The sequence below is a fragment of the Topomyia yanbarensis genome, chromosome 2 (genome assembly GCF_030247195.1).
Source record: "Topomyia yanbarensis strain Yona2022 chromosome 2, ASM3024719v1, whole genome shotgun sequence".
In the NCBI taxonomy this organism is placed as follows: Eukaryota; Metazoa; Arthropoda; class Insecta; order Diptera; family Culicidae; genus Topomyia; species Topomyia yanbarensis.
Genome location: NC_080671.1, coordinates 319,513,273 through 319,537,507, shown reverse-complemented (window position 1 = coordinate 319,537,507; position 24,235 = coordinate 319,513,273). Strand labels below are relative to the sequence as shown.

Below are 24,235 nucleotides of genomic sequence, written 5' to 3'. Positions count from 1 at the left end.
AGAAATGTTGAAGAGATTGTTTTTGCAACCATTTTTAATGAAGACCAGAAATCTCTACTTGTAATGCTCTCTAAATTAAAGACCGTTACTTGTGACCAGTGATGGCATTTCACCCTAGTGATGCACTGGCGCGTAAGTGTGATGCCTACACAGAGGATACAATGATCACACACCACAGAAAAAACAGAACGCTCTTTCTTTCGGAGCTGTATAGACCGATTTCAAGTGTGCGCTGGTGTTGAGGTAGTTGGGTGCGAGATAACCGTGCTCTCTTGCTCTTTAAATTCTCTGTGGCGCGCTCAGATGAAGTCACCACCGCGCGCGCCCCAGAGTCGCTGTGGTGTATTCACTGGCGTGGTTTCACTGGCGTGTATTCACTGGCGTGTGATCTTTGGTTTGTTTTTGTCTTACAAGCGGCATTGCGGGTGAGATTGATTTGATTTGCACAGGTTGTTGCGTTGTGTTGTGTGGATGGTGGTGGCTTATTTCAAGCTTATATGATTTTCTACTCAAGATTTCATACAAGTTGCTTGGTAAAGCGAATGAGTTTATAAAGTATTGTTACACTACCTGCAAAACTAAAAGTACTCGGTCCTCGGAGCAAATTGGGAAAACTTTTTACGTATCATCGTATAGAGAGTTTTATAATGACCAGAGGCACCTGATATGCAAACTCGTGTTATAAGTATTAATAGTTTTAATCCTACTTAATCCTACAAGTTTAAAACGAAATCTTAGATTTCGTCGACAGGCTTGACATATTCAGTAAAATTAGGTATACGCTTGTGACGATTATTAATTTACATACAACATCACAATTGAGCGTACACCCGTTATTCATTTGTTCATTTGTCTATTATTTTGCGTGGAAATCGTTTTAAACAGCAGGCGAAAGCGAATGTTTCAAGAGCATGGGAGCTAGGAACGGGATTCTGCGCGTCAAAGAGCGAAATAAATTGGCTCAGTTTCGGGGTCAAGAAAAAAGGCCACTAGTGTTCACGCTTATTTTAAATGAACAATAAATCTTGTGTTCCATAAAAGGATGTTATAAATGGGTCAGCTGCAACAATGTTTATTATACGTATTCTAGATTTTTGCGTCAGTTAGTATTTTAGACCGTAATTATAATGCACGGATTCATTGCACGTAATATCAACAGCAAAACAAAGTATTAGGTATCTACCGGAATCTCTGTCAATCTCTATGAAATTTTCGTATTTTCAAGTAACAAGTAAGGTGTTTCCTCAAGAGGTTTTTGTGTGATAAATTATTCCTCATTATAACTTTCTTGAATGAGGTGTTTTATCAAAAAGGTACTAGGAACCAGTGTTGGGAAAATATCAATGTTCACAACAGAATCTTTTCATCGCCGATTTTCTAATAAAAAGTTCACTGATATAAAATATCGCTACGGAAAAAATCGTCAGTGAACTTCAAGAGTGCTGATGTTTGGGAACATTATTCGGTTCAAGCAAATATCGGAAGAAGAAAAGATCGCTTGCGAACTTTTATATCAACGAAAATATAGAAAAAAGTTCGCCTTATGAAAACATCTTGCACGATCTTCGAACAGGGGATTTCCGAGGGATTTCCAAAGATTTCAAAAACCTGTAGATTAACATGATATAAAAAACTACGTTCTATAATATTACGGCTATAGCTCAATGGGATAAAGCGTCAGGCTACTTTAGTGTCAACGAAGCTTTCTTCAGAAGCCATCGTGTAAAAAAAAATTCATCAATCGACAGAATTAAAATGGTGCTTGAATGGTATGTTGTCAAAATATATATATGGAAAAAAGCAAATTCTGGTATGGTGGCCGGTTCTTAAAACCCGTTGTTTGTATGACCGAGTATGAAAGTTATATATAGTTGAGCTAATGTATCTATAGTTGCATGTCCCATAGGAGCCGTAATTAGCAATGGCTACATTAATGATACATGGTAGTGGTAATGGTACATGAAGTTTCACATACATAAATTGGTTAATAAACAATCTTAACATTTTTTATCATTTTTGGGATTAAATACTTTCGTTTAATATATTGACATCGCTCATAGAACTTTTCATCGATTTTTTAGCAGAATTTTCACTCAAATATTCTAGTTCTTTGCACACATACCAAAGATATGTTGAACGATTTCCCATATTTGCAATTAAAATTCAAGGGCAGTTTATAATACACGTACAACAACTTTCAACATTCTGATTTTATTGCACTATATTATTAGTCTAACTAATGCTATCGTTGTAATGCAGTACAAGTGTAGATTTTCAAAAAAATTTATATTAGAATTAGAACGAAATATTTTTTTTGTATCGCTTCGTCGCTCGAGAATAGCCAAAAAAGCGTAAAATATTTGGCTTTTACTGACCCAAGCATGATTAAAATGCGACTCACACCTAAAGTGCAGAACTATTAAACTATTACGTATTTATTTGTTAGCATTACTAGAGCATTCGAAATTGATACATTTTGAGAAGAAAATGTTGAGGATAATTAGTATTGTCTGATATAATATTACTAAATATCCATAAAACCTTATTTCATCATGAATCAAATCCTATATTGCTGTTTATCAGAAAATTTGAATCACCTAATTGGACTAAGAATAAAAATCACGGAAGTGTACTCGATTCGAAGTGTATGCATAAATACTTACAGGTGAATTGATTTATATATATTTATAGAATACGAAGTTTACGTTAATTTTTGGGATAAACGTAGATCGTATTCCTTTTTCGGATCGAAATGAAAACAAAATCACACCCTCACGTCACGAAATCAACTATAGGTTCAAGGTTTACACAAGAAGATTTTTATTCGGTGAGGTCATAAACATCCTCTGATACATAAACTTAAGATTATAAGTTTTACAAATTATAAAATCACGGTAAACAGAAAAACGTTCTTTGGAACAATTTAGTATGTACTGCAAAGACGGTGGATTTGCCATTTTTAACTTCTTTGTTATACTCGTACCTGAACATGTTAGGTTTTAATTTTAATTCTCTCTCTTATTATTCCATCGCATGGAAATTCGAGAGAAAACCAGCTAATTTATTTAAATGATGGCACAGAAGAAAAATGCCGTCAAAAGATTCCAGAACTAATTATTGAGGGATTACACCACTATAGAGCAGGAAAAAAGGCATATTTCGGGAATTTATCTTGACGCAATAATGAGATCTTGTTTAACTTTCCGGCAGTGCACGTGCTCTGAAAACTAGCGAAATCGTCTTAAAGCATCAGCGGCTGTTCGTTCAGCGGGCCCTAAGCGCGACTTCCAGAGGGTTAATGAGATATATAACATAAGTAATGAATTGCAAAAAAATGATTTATACGAGTAATTTCGTCACAAGATGGCGGCTGTGCAGCACTTTCCCGTCGGGGAGTTTTTTTTGGAAGGGGTCCACGGCCGGAACTCTATGTCCCGTAATTTTTGATCCAGAGCCAAAAACCAAAGCTTTTTAAACTTCTTAGAACGACAGCAAGCAGCGTACGTAAGATTTTTTCTATGTCTTTCTATTTTTCGCGCAATGGCACATTTTTTAGTCGAAAAACGCTGAAAATGTGTTAAAAATCGACACAAAATTTGCTTATTAAAAAATTATGCAATGAAAAAATTAATTCCCACGTACATCGCTGGAGAAAGTAATCTTGAACATGCTGTAAAAATTTTAGGCTGATCGAAAATCAGTTGTTCGAGTTACATTTCCGGCCAGATCAAAAATTATTATTTCGAGAAAAACACGGTTAACGTTTTCAGTATACTCGAGGTATATATAAGAGGCGTTGCGAAAAATTTTAATATTTATTTATTGTTTTCGCGATTCATTTTTTGGAATATCATTTTCAGCATCCTAAAGCACCAGTAAACAAAATTCAACCAATAAATAAAAATTAAATGTTTTAAAAAATCTACAGTGCTCTTGAAAGCACTGTACAGTACCGGTCAAATAGAAGCGCTTCTAAATTGGCACGTCATTATTTTTTAATAACGCGCTACAGAAAAAAACAAGTAACAATGTGAATTCTCGTGAAATTTATCTTGTTTTATGTGGACTTTATCGGAAAAGTTGGACATCGGATAAGCCTCTTCTCGCGTGAGTGAGAGAGAATTACAATGCCTGTATGATAATAATCGAAAACGTGTGTAATACCAGGACATTACTTGTAATGGATCACTTTACTTTTTGGCGTCGCCAAATTCATAATAAGTTAACTTACCATTGAGTTATTCAGTCGAACAAAAAATAGGCCGTTCCTAATGTGGATGTACAAATCCCGTCTTACTGCGGCGTAAATAAAGAAAAACACAATGGATTGGAAAAACAAGAGCACTATATATTTTCCCTACTTTTCTTACAGGATCTGTATAGACTACCCTACTGTGCGATTCTTTCGCGCCTAATTAATCTACTACTTAAACTTGATCTCGGTTGTTGGCAGCCAGAGGTACGCATAGTACATGGGGCCCAGCCTCGATCGTGTTAATTGAAAAGGGAAAAAAGCCTCGATTCTAAATCTTCTGAAGTTTATATAGTAAATTTCTTGATTACTTCAGCAAGAATTACAATTATTAACTATCTATCCCTGTTCCGCATGCGATTGACATTATATTGTATTAGTGTCGCATGGCTTTCTATCTTTCTCCTTCGTATGTAACTTTTGTAATTCCTATTCTCCTCTATCCTAAGGTAACTCTTGCTGTCTTCTATTACTTTCCGAAGATCCCCGAACGTGAGTACTTCCTAATTGATTTAGTGTTAGTGAGCCTTCGGCTCTCGCTAGAACCTCGTGTTCTCCTGTTCTAACTAAAGCTATTCGTAAGTAGTTGAACGCTCTATTTCCCGAACATAATTATGCATTTGTATCGATGCGCTCACAATCATGAAAACGCCAAGCCTATGTAAATAATTACTTTAATTAATATTGGCACAGCCAAATTCTATACAATCGTAAAAACACCTGCAGCCGGTGTCATTGGAAATTAATTATTTACCGCGGATACCTACAAACAATCATTAATTCTTCGAGCAACACAATGACTCACGTTTGTTATGCTATGTGCACCGCGACTTAAGACGCTGCGTTTGCAAATTCGCTAGTGGCGAGTTCTTTCAGGTCAACCTTAGAATTGTTGGTTGCGCAATTTTAGGTGTTTACCATTGTGGGGCTGTTCATTACATCTGTTTTACGATTAATCTGATACTACAGATCATTATAAAACTTTGTTTATACCAGCCGATACATTGACACGTAAAACGTTTTCCTTGTTTGCCCCTAGGCTCGAATACTTCAGGTTTCCCACGGTAGTGTAACAACACTATAAATTCGTAAGCTTTACCAAGCAACTATGAAATCTTCAGTAGAAAATCATATAAGCTTGAAATAAGCCACCGCCATCCACACAACACAACGCAACAACCTGTGCAAATTAAATCAATCTCACCCACAATGCTGCTTGTAAGACGAAAACAAACCAAAGATCACACGCCAGTGAATACACGCCAGTGAAACCACGCCAGTGAATACACCACAGCGACACTGGGGCGCGCGCGGTGGCGAATTTATCTGAGCGCGCCGCAGAGAATTTCAAGAGCTCTTCTCCACACTCTAGATCGTTCCAGTGTTGGGTGTATGAAAATTTACCTCTGCCATCAACATGCGCTTACACATATCAAATACGGTGGTGTATATGATCGAAAGAGAAGCGCTCTCGTTTTGCTTGCCAGAGTGTGGGGAGTAATTTCAATTTCTCTTTACTGCACAGAGGATAGGGACATCACTGCTTGTGACCCCTTAAAAACTTTTTTTATGATAATTGCCTAAATATAGTACATTACGCTTCAGCATGATATAGAACAGCGGCTCTAAACATTTTTTGTAGGACCCCGTTTAACATCGATTTATATGCTATCAATATATTATTAGTAGCATGTTACGAAAAAATATTATTTGTAGCATGTTAAGAAAATTCAAACATACATTCGGAAATAAATATTGGGTTATAGTTGGAAGAAGTATTATTTTTCAAGATGGTCCGCATCTTTTTGAAAATAGTCGAGAATAAAATATGCTTTAATAATAGTTTTGTATTGTGACGATTAGAAAAACTTAATCGAAAATTTTAAAAATTATGGGATTCATATTTGAAAAGCTCTAAAAAATACAATTTTTTAAAGGCCATCCAAATATAACGAGCCTTAACTTCTATAGTTCTGCTAACTTTTGTTAGCAGCTAGTTGAGAGATATAGACTGAACCGAATTCAGAGGGAAAATAAGATGAGCGTTCCGATCCCGAAATGACTTTACACGATCGGAACAGATGATACTGAAAAACCATATGACAATCCATTGTTGTACAACAACAGATCTGAAAAAGGTCCCAAACGGACCGAAACGTCGGATGAAAACAAAATAGTTTGTTTTTGCTTAAAACTTAGACTGCAAAGCCATACACCTAACCTAAAAATTGAAAACAGTCGACTCCAGTTCAAAGATTATTTAGAACTCTATTATGGTTATGCAGATAAATAAAATAGCATTCGGCCTAATTACTCATTCGACTGAATGGCGTGCGGCCAATCAGCATTCGGCTAAAAGCCACCCGTCTATTATATTTGTTATAAATGAAATATTCGATCTCTTTTGATACGTTCGTAATAAAAGGGGCGGCAAATTTAACTCTCTGCCCCGAGCGGCAAAATACCTCGCGCCGCCACTGGTCCTCCTTCCTGTTCCTGATCTGTTTAGGCTATTAGCTTTCCGTTTCCTTGCCGTCTCGTTCTCTTGCACCGAGTTGCATATATTGTAGCAAGAGAAACAATTGAAGAGAAAAAAATGAAAATAAATGCGAAATGCACTCCTTCCAAACCCCGAACATAACCCTTACTTTCCCTTTGCTTATCATTTTGGTACCAACCAGGAAGCACTTGGCCTTGTACCCACTGCTCTTCCACCATCCTCGTGGTTTTCTCCATTTATCACTGGCGTCACATGTGATATTTGGGTACGGAAAATGATTTCCTGAGCAGACAATTAAATGAAAGAAGATTGCCAGGTAATTAGTGCACTTTCTGCACCAGGTATCATATCGCATTTGCAGATACACATATTAAGTGTATCTACTATACGATATGATGGCCGGAAGGATAGATAAGCAACCCAAGCTCCCCAATGTCAACCATTTGACAGATACTTTTTGCTGAAAATTTTGCAATTAATTGTCAAATTTATAGCACAACCACCGACTTTTCAGCAATCCAGCCCAGATTACTGAAAATTGGGCCACTGTGCTTGACAACCCAATTGCTGAATTTTCAGCAAAAGGAATCTGTCAAATAGTTGAAATTAAATTGCTGAGTTTTCTACACTTTCATTTGCTGAGTTTTCATCCCAAAATTTTGATGTGGCAGTATTCTGAAATATTCAGTGTCGTGCCAATCAATACCATCAACCAAGGGAAGGGATTACAGGTTTTCATTCGTTGTGGGTCATTCATCTTTATATGGTTCTTTTTATAATGTATAAAAAACAACGAAACACGTATAAAACTTGTATTTACATCTGTTTGGATAGACTGCTGAGTAATACAGTATTCTGTTGGATGTTTTATGAGAGTGATAATCATCAAATCAGATACATACAGAATGGATGAATCAATGCAGTAACATGCCTGTCTCCAACACGTTTCAAGTACCTAGAATAGGGTTTCAACATGCCCTGCTAACAGAATATAAGAACAGTTAGGTACATTGTAATTGTGACATGTATTGTACAATTTCGTAAATCTACTGACTAACACAATTCGGAAGCGTATCGAGTTCATATCATTTTTGCCAATTTCATTGTAAAATTTATTGAAGTTTTCCAAAAACCACAGAAAACCAAAGAAAATTTCGAGAAACTTTAAATAAAAGTACTGATTTTTATAAAAAGGCCTCCAAATATTTGTCAGTGTCCATTTCTACTGCAAATCCTGCACAGGCAGTTGGATGCCCAGTGTAACAAAATCACTCAGTTCTTTCAGGATCTGTAGGTCGATCCGTGATAATAACGATTGGTATCGTTCGGCGCCGATATTAGACTTTAACGTAATCAGCTAAAAAGATAAGAAAAACATAAACATGATTAGCTTCTTAATTATGTTGTATAAAGCGAAAATTTTACCTGACTCTGGAGATAATCTTTCAATACTATCACATGTGTTGGGTCCTGTAAACAAACCGCCCTACAACGATCGTAATGAGGTGTTTCGTTTTGCATATTTTCCGTGTCAATAAAACCATAACCGAACATCATCATGCCTATTTCCTCTTCATTGTCATCAGTCAATATCAGAGAACTGTGGGTAAACACCAAGTGAATATGGAGGACCGAAATTTCAATAGAAAATATAACTTACTCTACTTTGGACCCACTTTGTTCGTCATCGTTGGTGATGTCATTGAGCGTTTCACTCAAATTAGTCAAGATGCCACTGAAGTTTTCAAAGATAACATCATTAGACACGGTAATCAGACTAGTTAGCGCCAGTGCAAGCAGTTTCTTTTCGTTGCTCCTTGCAACCGCGGGCATTTCATTTATCCACGTCGTTATTATTTTTTCCAGAGCATCTGGAATGGCCAATTCGGTGAGAACCATACTGAAAGTAACTTGATCCAGAATGAGCACTCGTGCGATCATTTGCAGATAAATTTGGTTGATCTGCAGATATGCTTCATGGTCGTAGTATTTTCTACAATGTAATCGGTGATTAGTTCATTTGATTCATTTAGTTGATGTTGTGAATAAAAATCATGCATACTTGAATATTTCAACCAGATATGGCCTAAGCAGCTCAATCGAATACTTTGGTGCAGCACGTAAAACGGTAAGAAATAGCCGGTAGATTACGATGACGCCTTCTGCTCGCAGATCTGACAGAATATAATGACACGTTTTAATGATGTCCTTTCCGTGCCTTGGTAGGAATATTTCTGGACACAGGAAGATGTAGGTTTGTGTGATCGCTAGACACGTTCGCAGATTGCTGGAGGATTGTTCTACGAATAAATAAGAATAAAAGTTAAATTTCGATTCTTAAATAATTCCCCAATGTTTTAACTCCATAACTCACCGATAAGGGGTAGCAGATTGTCACAGAGCCTCAGGAGATCATGATTCATAGTCTTACTATACTGCACCACAATAAGCCAAAGCTCCAAACCCTCGTCGAGTAAATAAACGTGGGACGGTTCATTTACGTTTGTACTCAACTCAATGATTTGATAGATGAATGCAACCACCGGCTCACCAGCAGGAATTTCGTACAAAGCCTTTATGGTTTGTAACTGTAAAACAACAAACATTATTCATACGACTGAAACAAAAACCTGACTAAATTTATTACCAAGGTTGAAATAATGGCACACCGCAGCATATCATGCTCTCGACTCTCCTCCCACAACAGGGGAAGATATTGGACCAGATTCTCCACCTCCAGTTTGATCGCCATTGACATTTTCTCGATTATGAAAGACATAACATAAAGCACCGTCATTTTCGTATCACATTCGTTAGCTTCCTTCAGTAGAGAGAACAAAAGAGTGATAACTGGTTCCAAAAATTCTAGGAACTGCTCAGCATCAAACTCAAAATCGTCCATGATATTCTTCAGAGTTCTGGAGAGAAAAAAAAATCAAGATGAGTGTTGAGCTGCTTGACGAGTGCAACATACTTACTTAGATGCGGTGAGACGCACTGCCAAATCTTCGGAAGGGTGTAGTAACTCGAGACAAGCACGATATACTTCTGGGCGTAGGGATTTAGAAAACCTAACTCCTGTCCATCGTCCGATCAGCCAAATGATACGCTTACGAATTATTCGGAAGTTGTGTGTTTTGAACTTTAGTTCCTCGAGCAGTTGCTGAGTGAACCATTCGTCAAAATTAATCTGCAAAGATAAAAAAAATGTTATAATTACAGTGTTGAAATGGTTTGATAAAACAAACTTATCCAGCCGCTATCCTTGGGTATGCCATACGAGCTACACACAAATCAATAGATAGCATTCTACGGTCAAAGTAACTTCTCGTTTATTCAGCACTTGCAACTCAAGCAGAACGTGTCAATAGTTCAAGAGTGACTTTAAAACTGAAATGTAATCGCCGTACTATATCCCCGCACAAGAACCTGCCTGTGTACCAGTCTCATCACGCTGTACAAACAATAGCTGTGCTCTCGTTTACCCATTCCTTATCCCTTGTCTTATTCTTACCAAGTATGTACATGGATGATTATTACTTAACATTTTGGTGGGACTGAGCTGATTGCATTGTTTACCGACAGACAACAGGAGCACGCTTCACAGGCAAATCTCGTGATAGGTAATCGGTTACTTTTCTTTTTCAGTTGGATGTACCCAAATCTTTGTGTAATATTAGCTTGAACAGAAAATTACTTAGGGTTTTCCCAGTACAACATTCATATCAGTTTGAATACGTGTGTGGAAATTCAAGAAAAGCCTCTGTGATCGTATGTGTGATGGTTTCTAAGGGCGAATAGTAGCGTCTACGTAATCAATACCACGTTTTAAAGGGTGTCTCTGTTCACTACCACTAACAATTTTGACGCATGCATTAAATTTATAAGATACTTTCTGTTGAACATGTTTCTGTTCAATAAAATCTCAAACACTTCAAGTGCGTATGAAACTTTTTTGCGAATCACTGCTCGAGTACATTTAATCTAATGGTCTTCGTGATGTTCCCTAACCAATTCAAAGCCGTGGTACTACAGGGTGATTCGTCATTAGGTTTTTTATAAATAGCAAAACAAATGAATTAAATTGCGAAAATTCTGTCTGGTCTGGCAGTTCAACCACTAGCGTCACGAAGTGAAAGTCAGAGAAATAAGCTTTACGAAGATTTTAAATCATTTTTGACAATTTTATAATCAACGTTAAATACCACGGAAAGAAGAAGAATCACTTTCGCTGGAATGCGTTTTCCCAAAACCGTGTATTCTTGCCACTTATGCGGTGTTTCTTGTTTTTCGCGACGTGATTAACCATGGTTTTCTCCGGAAATACAGGACCTACAAAACTGCTTGATGAACCAAAATGTTTGCAAACTAATGCTAAAATATAATCAAACGCACGATTTGGCGATTTTCAACTTTCAATTACTTTTTTATATGGTCGGTGTTAAGTCAGACCGGACTAAGCCGCAAAACATAAAAAAATAAGATAATGATAACATTGGATAAAGAGTTTCTTCATCTATATTCGACTTTTGCCAGATTTGAAATATGTAACCATAAACAAGAAGTATGGCAAAAAAAAAAATTCAATTATAACGTAGAGGATGCTGCGATTCAAACTCTAAACCCGTTTTTCTCAACATCAATATTTTGTCACTTAGTCCGGTCTGACTTAATACTAACCATGCGTCAAAAACAAAACAGAATATTTACCTTGACTTAAATATGGTCAAAAGGTTTAAATTGCAATTTTTGAAAAATTTTCACTGTAAAACTATTGCAAATTTTGACTTGCTCTTCTCGCCAAAATTACAGCATCAGTTGAGTGTCAAAAAATAAATGGCGGCTTGGAATAGACTTGGTGCTTAGCGTACCTTCACGATGAAGCTCAAACGAGATCCAGAATTGTTTTTCAAATATTTCTGAATTGACCCGGTAGATTATAAGAAGTTATTGAAACTCATCCGTCCAGTGTTTATCAAGGAATGTGTGGGGGCATCAATAGCTTTCTAATTTCGAGATGACTTTTCCACAGCGTGTAATATCATTCGTGACACAATCCAAGCAAGCTATTTGAGATATATTATCAATAACATATTTGTCGGAACCTACCGTTCAAATGTGAAATAAAATTGCCGTTGAATGTTTCGAAATGTATTAAGTACCACATTGCCTCGGGTTTATGAATGATAAACATATAAAATGTAAAAAACTACCGCATCATGGAACTCAGTTATATAACTACAAAAAAGCCTTTTTATTCGTTCTATTTTTTGCATGTGACACTAACTGTAGATTGCAATCTAAACCGTGCTGCTTCAACACACAGTTTTTATATGATTCTTGTTTTTCTTGTCAAAAATAAAATCCCTGAATGAAACTACACTGATCAATCGCGCTATCTCTTCAGCTCGTAATTGCCGAGTCACTTGAATTCTGTTAAAAAAATAAACTTTCATAACTTCATAGATAAGTTTATTTTATAAAATGTTATGAAATCAAAAAATATACACTTTTAGAGTGGAATATATGTTCGACAAATATTCTAAGGTTACATAATTTCGAAACCGCCAGCTTCGAATGTTGGTCGTCAAATGGTGAATACTTTCCAGTGTTCACAAGCTCCTATCTCAAGCTTCTCTGTGCGTCTATTGATGACATTTAATCTGTAGGCCGGCATCGACTGAGTACTACCGTCTTGTGCAGTAGAAGCGAAATGAGAAGATGCGAGTGGGAAACTGAATACGTGAGGTGGCAAAGAAACCCGCATGGCTGTCCTTCGACGTGACGGAAGGTTGGGTCAAACTCAACAAGCCGCCCAAAACACCACGTTACGAAGAATCATGAAGAAAAGGGGGATCGGAACAATCGGTCAAAGCCCACGTAACGAAAAAAGGACTACGATTGGAAACCTGGCACATCGAACTGCAAGTCACTTTGCTTCCCTGGATTCGAACGAATTCTACAAGAGGGGCTGAAAACTCGTAACTTAAAAGCCGTAGCATTGTATAGGAACTTTGCTCAGCGGGACAGAATGTGTGGAAAAGCGGGCATCGAGCGGTTACATTTTACTAGAGCGGCGGCACAACCAACGACGGAATGGAACGGAATCAGCTTTGTAGTGTTGGGCAAGATGCGCCAACATGTAATCAAGTAGCAGACGATCAGCGAAAGGATGTCTGTGGATCAAATGCCTTTTCTACAACTACAGCATCGTCAACGTGCACTGCTCTCATGAAGCCCATCTTACGCGCATTTGGGGCCCGCGGCAGAATGTAAAGCTCGTATTCAGCGACATGAGCGCCACCATTTTGATCACCTGATTAATAAACTGAGAACCAAATCGGCCACGTTCTAATGAACGGAAATTTCTTCTCCGCTATCATTGGTGATAAGTACTAGAGAAACTTTAGAGTCCTTTTGAGACTCGGAAAGGGCTACGGCAAAGTGTGATAATAAGAGCGAGGATTGGCACGAGTGCTACGGTTTTTCGGAAGACCGTTCAGCTTTTTAGCTTCGCCGGTAACGTCAATATTGTGGCACACAATCTTGAGACTATGGTGGGGACGTACATCCCACTGACGGTTGAAACAAAGCGAATTGAACTGGTCAAAAAATGCGTCATAGTATTTTTTTTTGTTTATTGGGGCTTTAACCAATTGGTCATTCGCCCGTGAGTCAGACAGTACATGAGACTAAAAACTTGGTAAAAATGGTTTTAAAAACTAATCCGCCAGCTACAAGGAGGAGTGATCGGCCAAGATGAAGGAGACCTGAGAAGTCTTTGTACCCTACGAGGCGACAAACAGCCATGGACAGAGTGAACTGGAGACGTCTTCTTGATACAGCAAATAACAACATGGCCTTAGACTGATTAATAAGTAAGGTATCTAAGTGAAAGTTTAGCAACAAGTTTCCCAGCATAAAAACATCTTCTGATATAATCAATTTAGTGGTGAATCCTCCTTCAACTAATCATGGGAAATCAACTCTTCAAAAAAGTAGTAAAAAACTTGGTGTCTTCAGCAAAGTTCTTAGGAATTTCATTTAAAATACAATCAATTTAAATTAATCTTTATTGAAGATGTGAAAGCTCTATGTATGTAGCATATCGAGATTTTCTATTTCGATATTTGCAAAATTATTCTTAAATCCAGTTTTCTTCAATATTACTGTAAGCTGCAGAGACACATGGCTTGGATAAAAAATTTATTTTATTGTTTATTAAGAGCAGAAGAGATTGATCATACACAGTAATATCAGAATAACTTGTGTTGAAGGTTCACTTTCGATAGCCTGACTCAGGCATTGTAATTCTCTCTCACTCACGCGAGAAGAAGCTTATCCGATATCCAACTTTTCCGAGATAAGATGAGTCACAAAATTCTCCGTCTCCACAAATAGCGTGAGAGTAATTTTCCGGATAAAATTTACTTGATTTTTTCCTTCTCACCGGAGCGTCAAAATATACATTTAATTTCAAAGAAAGGCGGAAAAAGAAGTACGATGGACTTGTTTTTTCGTGTTTTGGAATAGCAACAGCAAGGCAGCGAGCGCAAAAAGGATACCGTGATAAACTCATTTGCTCATTCTCTGGCGGTTTTATTTATCCGGAGAAATAACACGTTGTTTTTATCCGGAAAAATTGTGTGAATGCCAATAACTTTTCGTGTAAAAATGTGAGTTTTTATGGTCGCAGTAGCAAATTATCCGGACGCATTTACTCATATGAGCGATAAATGCAATGCCTGCCCTCAATATTTGGAGCATTCATGTCATGAGCGATTTGTAATAAAATTTTCGAAAACTTAACTGAAGGCACCAAGTTTTTCGAGACTGAATTTGTTTGAAGAATTAATGCATCCATCTGGGAGGAAATTATTTTATCAGTAGATGTTTTACGTTGCAAAATTCTTCGAAAATACTAAACCTCCAAAGCTGACGGCTTCGAAGCTATGTGATGTTGACCGTAAGAACTGTTTTCGAGCATTTATTTTACTCTTCTTCGCTATCAAAGTTCATAATTTAAGAACGAGTATTGAATACTAAATTGTATTACGCCATTTAATCCAATACTGAAATGTACATCATAAGTAGCCACTAACTTTTTTTTAATTTTCTATATTTCCAGTCCTACTTCGTAGCTAATCGAATAATGGATAGTACAAAAGAAAATGAAAAATCAAAAACTGATCCTGGCCTACTAGAGGCCAACGGAAAACGCCATTTTTATCAGTTTCTATGTGGGTGTTTTCATGCAAGTCTTTTATTTGATATTGACGTGATTTGTCAACTATAAGATCCGTACTAAGAGATCAGCTACAAGATCCCATTCCCATAATTTACCAAAACCTCATAGTCTTTGAAACACTAAGTTCTCAATGAAATGATCAGATAATAAACTTCCAAAATTATTTTTCAAATGTTAAATATTTTTTAATTTAAACTGGTCACCTCCAACATTTTTGTTCAGTTCAATTTATTTTGGTTTTGGAGGGGGGGGGGGTGTTTTAACCCCCAAAACCTCCCCCTGGCTACGCCACTGTGATCATTCTTTACCACTTCTGCTAGCATCAATTTGTGAAGTTTGTTGTGCCGGCGTCGGCGGTAAAACATGATGATAAGTTATTTTCTATCAATGACCATGCGGTAGACTTAGGTGCAACGCCCAACTCCTATTTAGCAGAAGGCAAAATCCCCTTTTCTCCGTTTCTAATAGACATAAAGCGCAGTATCTCGTTGTGAATCTCAAATAATGTGAAACGCATTATCCAATGTGGTTTTGTTGCAAAACATTTTGTTCAGTAGAAGCTGTGGACGATATTGTGTTTGAGCATACTTTGTAAATTTTTATAATTTGTGTTATTTAAAGTGGTTTTCAATCTATACCTCGAATTATATTTTTCGATAGTGCGTGAAAAGAGCTTTCAGTATCCGTATAGATATTACACCTATCTATACGCAGAATTAATTTTTTAAATCCTTTTTCATAAAATATGCTGCTGGGGAAAGTTGGCGGTGACGCACACGGGGCAAGTTGGCGGTACTACTTACAGTGCAAAAATAGTCATCAAATATTTTCATTTCTGGAATTCACTCCAAAGTAAGAGAAACTTTTTCTTGTGTAGCTAGTCAATGCAGGGGACAATTACTTCGGACAATCGCCTGAATAACTTCGAAAATTTGCTTTTGAATATAAAGTACACGTCGAAGTCAAAATGACGGGGTATTGAGACCGAAATATAATAAAAAAGTTTCGAATAATATACAGTTTTATTGAAAACACAAACGCCACATTTCATAAGGACCCCTGATGTAATCGGATTTCCATTTTATTGCTTATTTTTTGGCATTGCGCCAACTTACCCCATACATACCGCAAACTTACCCCGGGGCTGGGGTAAGTTGGCGGCTTTTCCGCGTCTCAAATTTTTTTGGTCTATAGAAATGAAGACAACGTATCGATCATTTTCATAAAATTCAAAGATGTTGCCAACAGTCTGCCCTTTTATTTAACGTGTTCTATTTTGCAAGACCTACCAAAATCAAAGCGGTAAAAAATGAAAACACCGCCAACTAGCCCTGGTCTCCCCTACCTATCCGTCTTTCAATTTCATTGCTTTCGTTTCTCTTAGTCTCAAATTTGCCGAAAATAGCCAACAAAATCGATACAGTAGAACCTTGGGGCAATTAAAACATAGTAACAAATGATTTAGTATGTACATGGAAATGGCTCCGCTCTCCTAAGGCGGTGGCTACAAAGGCATTCGCAGTATTGTCAGCGAATATGCCGCGGTGAACATGGATCCCCCAAAGAAAGACTTCAGAAGTAAAGGTTTAAAGAATGTCACATAGACATGTGAATACAACATACGTTGTATAATATTCCACTGATACAATCGCGAGGAGCAGGTTTCTCAGTTCGATAACACCAAATTCTTTCGTGAATTGAGAGGGTAATGTTAAAATGCAGTCGGATTCACATAAAAGTTTTGCTGACTCGACAAAACAGTTTCGGTTAAAAGCTGTTGGGAATGTCATCCCTTGCAGCCCCCCCCAGACTCACCACATGTTTGCATTACTATCCTTTAGCTTGTCTTTAAATTTATTATATCTTCCGTAATTTCTGTCTCTGCCTTCGTATTCTTTATGTTTTCACTTTGCGTCGGACTTTAAGCCCAGGCATAAAAAAACTCCTGAAAAAACTCAAATTCCGACTACCCGTTTAAAAACATTGATTGAACTCGGTTGGACCATATTTGAGCTTCTATTGGACCAAAGGAAATCCGCTAAGTATTGTAAAGATTTTGAAAAAAACTAACGCAGACATAATCAACAGTGACAGATTTTCCAAAAGGTTGTCCAGATAAGTTCAGAATTGTAATATTCTTTCTAAAGCAAGCAAATGACGTTAGAGGCGACAAGGCTAGTATGAAGGACTATCGCGTCTAATTATCCGCTTACAAAGTTGAGATCGACGTTGGTGTCACCGATTCGAAATTGTGCGCGGATCTACTGAAGCACGGGGTTGGCTGTTTCATGGTCTCTTTGCTTCATTGAGAAAAGATTTTTGAATGAAAATCGTACTGGATGAGAAAAAATTGTGTTCAAACTCGTATCGAATGAACTTTGGTGTTTAACCCCTTCATGCCCATGTTGTTTGTAAATAACAACGTTTATAAACAGTTATAACTTTTGATTGAGACAAGATCTGCTCACAAAAATAAGTTAGACTAATAAATGTGACTATTACCTTTCATTTGAGCATTAACAGTTACAAGGATCAGCTCTAGAACTGAAATTAATGCAATTAGTCTGATTAGATACCGATTGAGCAGTATTGCCAGGGACAGTTTACGTTAACGACATAAAATGATTTTTTCATATATCTTCGTTATATTGCAATATTATTGAAAACTGATAAAACTTATCAATTTAGAGTATATTTGGCTGCGTTTTCCACGCAATTGGACTAAAGTAAATATTCTAGGAGAATTGTATTAGGCATTGGAAAGTAAAAATTGAGCAGCTTCTAGCACTGCGAGAGAAGCACCTATCTCCATGAAAAAAGGCTTTTCGTGTTTCTTGACCCCACCGTTTTCAAGAAAAAAATAGTTTTGAAACCCTACATGCACTAGTAAAAAGTAGGGCATGAAAGAGTTAATTACGTCTTCTTCGACAAGAATCGTCTGCCTGTTCGGCTGTTATACCGAGAATCGTGAGGATGACTTTTACATTGAGAATGCTGAAAAATAGTTATGCCTATTATGACCAGTTGGAGTTAGATCCTGACTCAGTTTCTCCTCGAGCAAAAATTGCATTAGTTTTGCAAACCCTTTGATATACATCCTCTTCTTTTCCAGTGTTCAATTCACTTGGAAATGACACATTATCTTCACTAATTTCATGATTTATCCTAACAAAAATTAAAAAGCTGGTCTTGATTTCAGCGCCGCCCTGAGGCTGGCGCCCTTGGCGGGGGCCAACCTGGCCAACCGCACGCTACGACTCTGTAACTATACATTGGCAAGTACATCATATAGCATATTTTCCGCCAAAATAGCGCCTCATATGAAATAGGTTGTTTCGTTTAAGTTGGAGTTCTGGTGGAAATCAGTTGGCGATTTGCTGCAAAACTAAATATGGTCATGCGACACCTATGATTCAGCTCGGCGGTTCTCAACCTTGTTTGCACAGCGGACACCTTCAAAATTATTCTGAGTGGTCGCGAACCCCTTTGACATCACCTTAGGTCGTTGCGGACCATGGCTTAACATAAGTTTTAATATCTACTTGTAAAAGATATTCTTCTTCGCGGACCTCCTAGGAACGACTTCAAGGCCCCCTGTTAAAGTAATGTATTTAGTTTTGTACACCCACAAGTGAGTCATAGCTTCTCATAAAAACTTAATTTTATTCATAAAAAACATTTCCAGTGCCAAAATATTTCACTAATATTCTACGGATAAATTGAATCAACGTCTGCTGTGAATTCGTGTGAGCTGTTTGCGAAATTTTTCCCTTCTGTCTTTGCTATGAATACCGCCTCCGACTTAGAAGCTGATACTGCTTTAACGGGTTATATACAAAGTTGGAGCTCAAAAAATAGAAAAAAAAATTATTGTATATATCTGTGCGAAATTTCATCCAGATTGGAGCACTAAATTTAAATTACAGACGCTGATTCTTCCACGAATGAAGTTAACAAAAAACTTTAAACGCAATTATCTCGGAATGAAGTTTTTTGGTAAGTACCGTTTTTGAATTTTTTGTGTTCACATTCTTGTGTACTTGAACGGTTCAATTTTTTTCAAAAAATGTTCGATCCATTGCAATGAATTTTTGTTTAAAATTTTGAACACAACAAAACTCAATTTTTTGGTCAACATATTTTTTTTGCAAGATTTTTTTTGTTTGGAAACCAATCCGTTCAAGCACACAATACATTTTCCTTCAATAATCTTTTTAGTTTTTGGATTTCAGTTGAGCGGTTCGTCTTGGAGAACGTTTTACCGAAAAACTCTACAAAAAACCCGCTTCGGTGGATAGGTCATAACTCCGACAACCTTGAATATTCTTTTAAATTTTACTTGTTTTTTTTCTCTATTTTTGATTGTGCTACCAACTGTCTCAAATCAAATTTGCTTAAACACTTTTAAAAAATCACGAACTTTGCTCACTTTTTCACCACAACTTTGTATATAACTCCTTAATGAATGTTCTTTATTTCGATTAAAGAGGTTTTAACCTTAAGGTTGGATGTTCTTGAAAACTTAGTGGATTTGAGTACATTTATAATCACTCCCGACATGATTGTTACCAATGCGAATAGGTTGAAAAAATCTTTTTTTACCGGGACGATTTTAAAAATCGTTTGGGAAAGGAACATATCCGGTGATTAGGAGGTAGTCGTTCATGTTCCCGGTATATAAGAGTGGTGACCGTCGAAATGTAAGAAACTACTGTGGCATAACTAGTTCATCGCCAGTATCCAAGATATTTGAAATAGTTGTGAGCACCGTCGTGCTTTCGCGTCCCAGAAGCTCCATATCCACCGATCAACATGAATTTATGCCAGGACGATTCGTAAACACAAATCTTTTAGATTTCACGCAAACTTACATTTCGCAGATGGAGGATGGTAAATTGACTGTTTGTGCTGTTCTTGCTACTTTGCTGCTTGGTTTTGCATTCAAATTGGTTTACACTGATGACAGTAGTCCGCAATAGCGACGACTAGTTCATTCGGTTTTAAGAGCTACTAGATACATTGGTCTGATGGTGTCGTAGAAATTGGCTCATTGTTAGCATCGCTAAATGTCAGATTAAAACTTTCCACCGCATAGTCAATCCAATACTTTACGACTACAAAATCAAGGGGCTCAAGAGTTAATCACGACAGCGACCTTGGCGTCTTGTTGGATGTTAAGTTAACCTTCAATCTGCATCGCTCCGCTTTAATCTCGAAAGTAACTCGACAACTCGGTTTTATTTCAAAAATCAACTTTAAAGAGTGCCAGTCTGATTTGAAGTCCTCATCAGCTTGTTTGTAATCTACGGATTGAACGTATGCAGAAAAGATTTGTTCGACGCGATCTACGAGACCTTCCCTAACGGAGACCTTTAAATCTATCATTAGAACGACGCAGAAATTTTAACAAGCAGTACGACAGCACCACTAGCATGCTGTTGGATATAAATTGGGACGAAAAAAACGATGCAGCGACGTTTTCTAACGGTATTTATCTACTCGACCATCATGTGCAAAAACGAAGAATGAGTGCCAATTGAATACCTAAACGATCGAAAAAGACCAAACTCTTTGTATTTAAAACGTACGTATTCGAGTGGATTCGCCGAAGGATTGCAAATTAATGTTATATACATGGATCCATCGGCCTTCGACAAAATGATCCATGATATCGCAATATCCCAGCTAGATAAAATCGGTATTCATAGACCACTTTTTCGCTGATTTTGTTCCTATCTCAATGGAAGGCAACTACAATGCAGCATAAGAAACTGTCTATCCTATTTCTCGCTACATCCGGAATCTCCCAAGAAAGCCATCTCGACCCAGTAATTTTCTCCTCCATTTTACTGACGTCAATATCAAATTACAAGAAGTCCGCCTTTCCATCGTTTACAGTATGAAGGTTTTGCGACGGATACGGGAATCAACCGATGTCGACTTTCATCAAAGTGAGCTGGATAGCTTCAGTACGTCGTGTGATCTAAATAGAATCTAAACTCGAGCAGGGTTCATCTTAGGCAAAACAAAAAACTAGTCGAATTTGCTAGGACATGATGAAGCTGTGTAAATTATCGGTCTTACGACAAAAGAGCTTGTATAATACCGATTTTACAACACTTGATATTACTGATTGCGCTGCGTTTTCGAAAATATTCGCTTCAATCTGACTGTAAGCTTACCTCATCAAATAAGTTGAATACCGCCAGTCCCGTAGCATTGTAAATTGAATCCTTTATCAACAAATCCGTGATATCCGAAGATTCTGTCAATGCTAACGATTGTGATTTCGATATAAACTTCTGTAACTCGATTATCAACATTGGACTGTATTTCTGGAACAGTATCATGTAGAATGCTTCTGTACAACACTATAATTGAAATTGCGGCATCAGTACTAATCACCAAAGTTAATAAATATGTATTACCCTCAGGTTGTACTTCCATGAATCGCCACCTTCATCTAACACGTAGCTTTCGGGGTCACTATCCCATAGTTCAAACTCTTCGGATGTTAGTAAAAAGTAGTGCATAATAATCTTCTCAAAAATATAACTTAATCGCTCTGGTGTGAAGAATTCATTTTTCGCCTTGTTGATGATTTGTTCTATAATAAATGAAGTATGTAAAAATGAACAAAAATTAAACCTCGGAGCTCTTACCTCTATCGCTATCTACATGTATCAGGTTATGCGAGAGAATACCTTTAATCAAATTTAAACATTGTATTGCAAAATTAGGGAATGTAATCACATTGTCTTCGAATATGAGATTCGTTCCCTCGTGAAAAACGTAGTTGAATGAAAACTCAAAGGCCGCTGGAATGAACTCGACGAACGAAGCTGGATGTGTTTCGAAGAACAAGTTAAGGAACTTCATGTGTTTGATTGTGAACTTTTCCATCTGTCCACTCAGTTTACAACCGGCTATCTGTTGTTTTTCGATTTGCTTAACTTGCAATCGGCAGTCTAGTAGCTCCTTCAATCGTTGGAATACCACGCGTATGAACATCATGCATTTTGGGGAAAGGTGCGGCCCATATACACCATAAATGGTGAGTTTCTTAAGAATTCGCAAAGATATTATTGCTTTCTCCAAATTAGAAGTACACAATTCCAATGATGCTCGCTCTCGAATATTAGTGTAGAAAAGTTGTGTGAATCCATCCCACAGATTTAGGATAAAATCATAGAGTTTTGTTGTCAGATCCTAAAAATAAAGTTCTAGCACCCATTTAAAAATTTACATTTTTAAATTACCTCGAAGTGATTCCTGTCGCGTTGGAGCCGTTTCGATGAAAGTACTTTTACTACATGAAGTAGTATGAGCAGCCCACGATGCTGTACTAACAAGTCATTACTTTGGACTACCTCAACCAGCGTTGGCACTAGCTCCACCCATTCTTGTGGACAATCAAATCGAGCAATGTTTCCGATGAGTACCGAAATCTGAATTGCAATCTGTTGTACCGGCTCATTAAACCGCAGTAACAGAATTTTCTTTATCTCTTCTCTTTCTTCTGGTGCGATTGCACTGCAATATAGAACAAATTAATAATCTTCATTCTCTAAATAAAAACAGTTCATCCTACTTTGGTGCGTTCTTCCTCCAATATTTGAGTACCCCATTTTTGAAATATAAAGAGGCCATCCAACGCACATTAGCATCGATTGATTGGTCTGAAAACAGCTTAACCAACGTCAAATGGAAACCTGGTTGAATTTCCCATTCCGCAAGCTTCTGCTCTGCCGGTTTGAGCAATTGTGCATCCTGACTGCAAGCGTACATCAATGCTTCGTATACTGCTGATTCGGCCGACATTTTCGATTCAATGGTTTACGCTTCTGTTATTTGCTCAAAGTATTGATTTTTATTTTGTGCTATAGGGAAGATGAGATGTTTTTTCTTTATTTATATTACTGGCATAAAATCATTGTTAATTTGTAGTGACAATGTCGAGATTAATATTAAATTGAATTTGAACAACACCCATTTGAGTTTGTAATTGTAATTAGATTTGTACATAGGTTAGGTTGAAGCAAGATATGTATCAAATCAAACCAGAATTACCTAAAATATATGCAGCTCGATGAAATCACTTATTCGCGGAACATGATAAACCAATTCTTATTTAGAATGGGCAGAATATTTATGAGAATTTGCGAAATATTGAACACTTTCTAGTGCTCGTCGTTCGGCAAAAATTTACACTCACGCAGAATTTATAGAAAATGCGTATTCGTATCATATTTGACATACTTGTCAAAGCAATATTTACCATCAGCTGTTTGAGGTTACGTGTGGGTTACATACAAGACGGATATAGGTGTGCACATTTTTTTCTGTGTGTGAGTGCGGTTGTCATTTTTCTTTGATGAAGCCTCTGTTGCCATAAGTTTTGTTTCGGTTCGGCCACAATTGGGTCATTACACTGATAAAATCAAGTACCCATTAATGCGTAGAAAACTACGCATTTTCAATAAAAGTGGAATAACCCATTAAATGGGTAGAGAGTTTGTACCCATAAATGAGTACAGACCTTGTACGTCAACCTGGGTATGTTTCACCCATTATTTTTCGCAGAACTGTTACAACAAAATGCGTAAAAAATACCCATTCATGAAATTCGCGCCAAAATGAAAAATAACATTCATTTCACATTATTGTTTCCTTATAAAAGTATTGGAATCTAGATAGAAATCTCGACAAACATATGATTACGGCCTAAAAGCCAACTGTCAAAATCCACTTTGAATGGAAATTCCAGACAAACCGTTACTAGTCGAACACAGTTCACAACAGTTTATGAAAGAGAAAACTTTTCTCTTTCATTTACTACCAACATCTGTGATTGGTGTGTAAAGGTTTGTCAGGAATTTCCATTCAAAGTGGATTTTGACAGTTGGCTTTTAGGCCGTAATCATATGTTTGTCGAGAAATCCTATTCTAAAACTACTTAACAAAATAAAACCGCCAACTGGATATAATTTTGATGGCTGGATCTTTTAGCTGCTTTAAGAATGCCGAACTGGCGCATATTTTCAACATCCTCAGTAGTCTAAACAGACGTTGTCTTCGGAGCATTGCCGAAATGTTCCGTTTCCGCCACGGACTCCGATGCAGGGCGATAATTTGCAGGTTCCACTACGATCCTTAGTTTGCAGGTTAACTCGCTTGAAATAATGCTTAAGGATTTTTCACCCATTATCAAGATTAATATACCCATTGACATTAC

General features: G+C 37.2%; 1 protein-coding gene across 1 annotated transcript; it reads right to left on the bottom strand.

Annotated features, from left to right (window-relative positions):
* Positions 1-7,556: 7,556 nt before the first annotated feature.
* Positions 7,557-23,249, bottom strand: LOC131683739 (importin-11). Its single transcript, XM_058965994.1, has 13 exons — positions 23,071-23,249; positions 22,592-22,880; positions 22,260-22,533; positions 21,663-22,209; positions 21,429-21,607; positions 21,183-21,371; positions 9,731-9,942; positions 9,400-9,670; positions 9,127-9,340; positions 8,815-9,052; positions 8,413-8,745; positions 8,178-8,352; positions 7,557-8,109 (listed from the first exon to the last, which is right to left on the bottom strand). The coding sequence occupies exons 2-13, from the start codon at positions 22,819-22,821 to the stop codon at positions 7,975-7,977; spliced, it is 2,997 nt and encodes a 998-aa protein (XP_058821977.1). The 5' UTR covers positions 22,822-22,880; positions 23,071-23,249; the 3' UTR covers positions 7,557-7,974.
* Positions 23,250-24,235: the final 986 nt, after the last annotated feature.

What these genes read in the sequence shown, in the direction of transcription:
- LOC131683739 (XM_058965994.1), bottom strand. Translation starts at nt 22,821, where the DNA reads ATGTCGGCCGAATCAGCAGTATACGAAGCATTGATGTACGCTTGCAGT. An exon ending in TGGAGGAAGAACGCACCAAA is followed by an intron (nt 22,534 to 22,591) that starts GTAGGATGAACT and finishes TCTATATTGCAG; the next exon opens with TGCAATCGCACCAGAAGAAA. An exon ending in CAAAGTGGGTCCAAAGTAGA is followed by an intron (nt 8,353 to 8,412) that starts GTAAGTTATATT and finishes GTTTACCCACAG; the next exon opens with TTCTCTGATATTGACTGATG.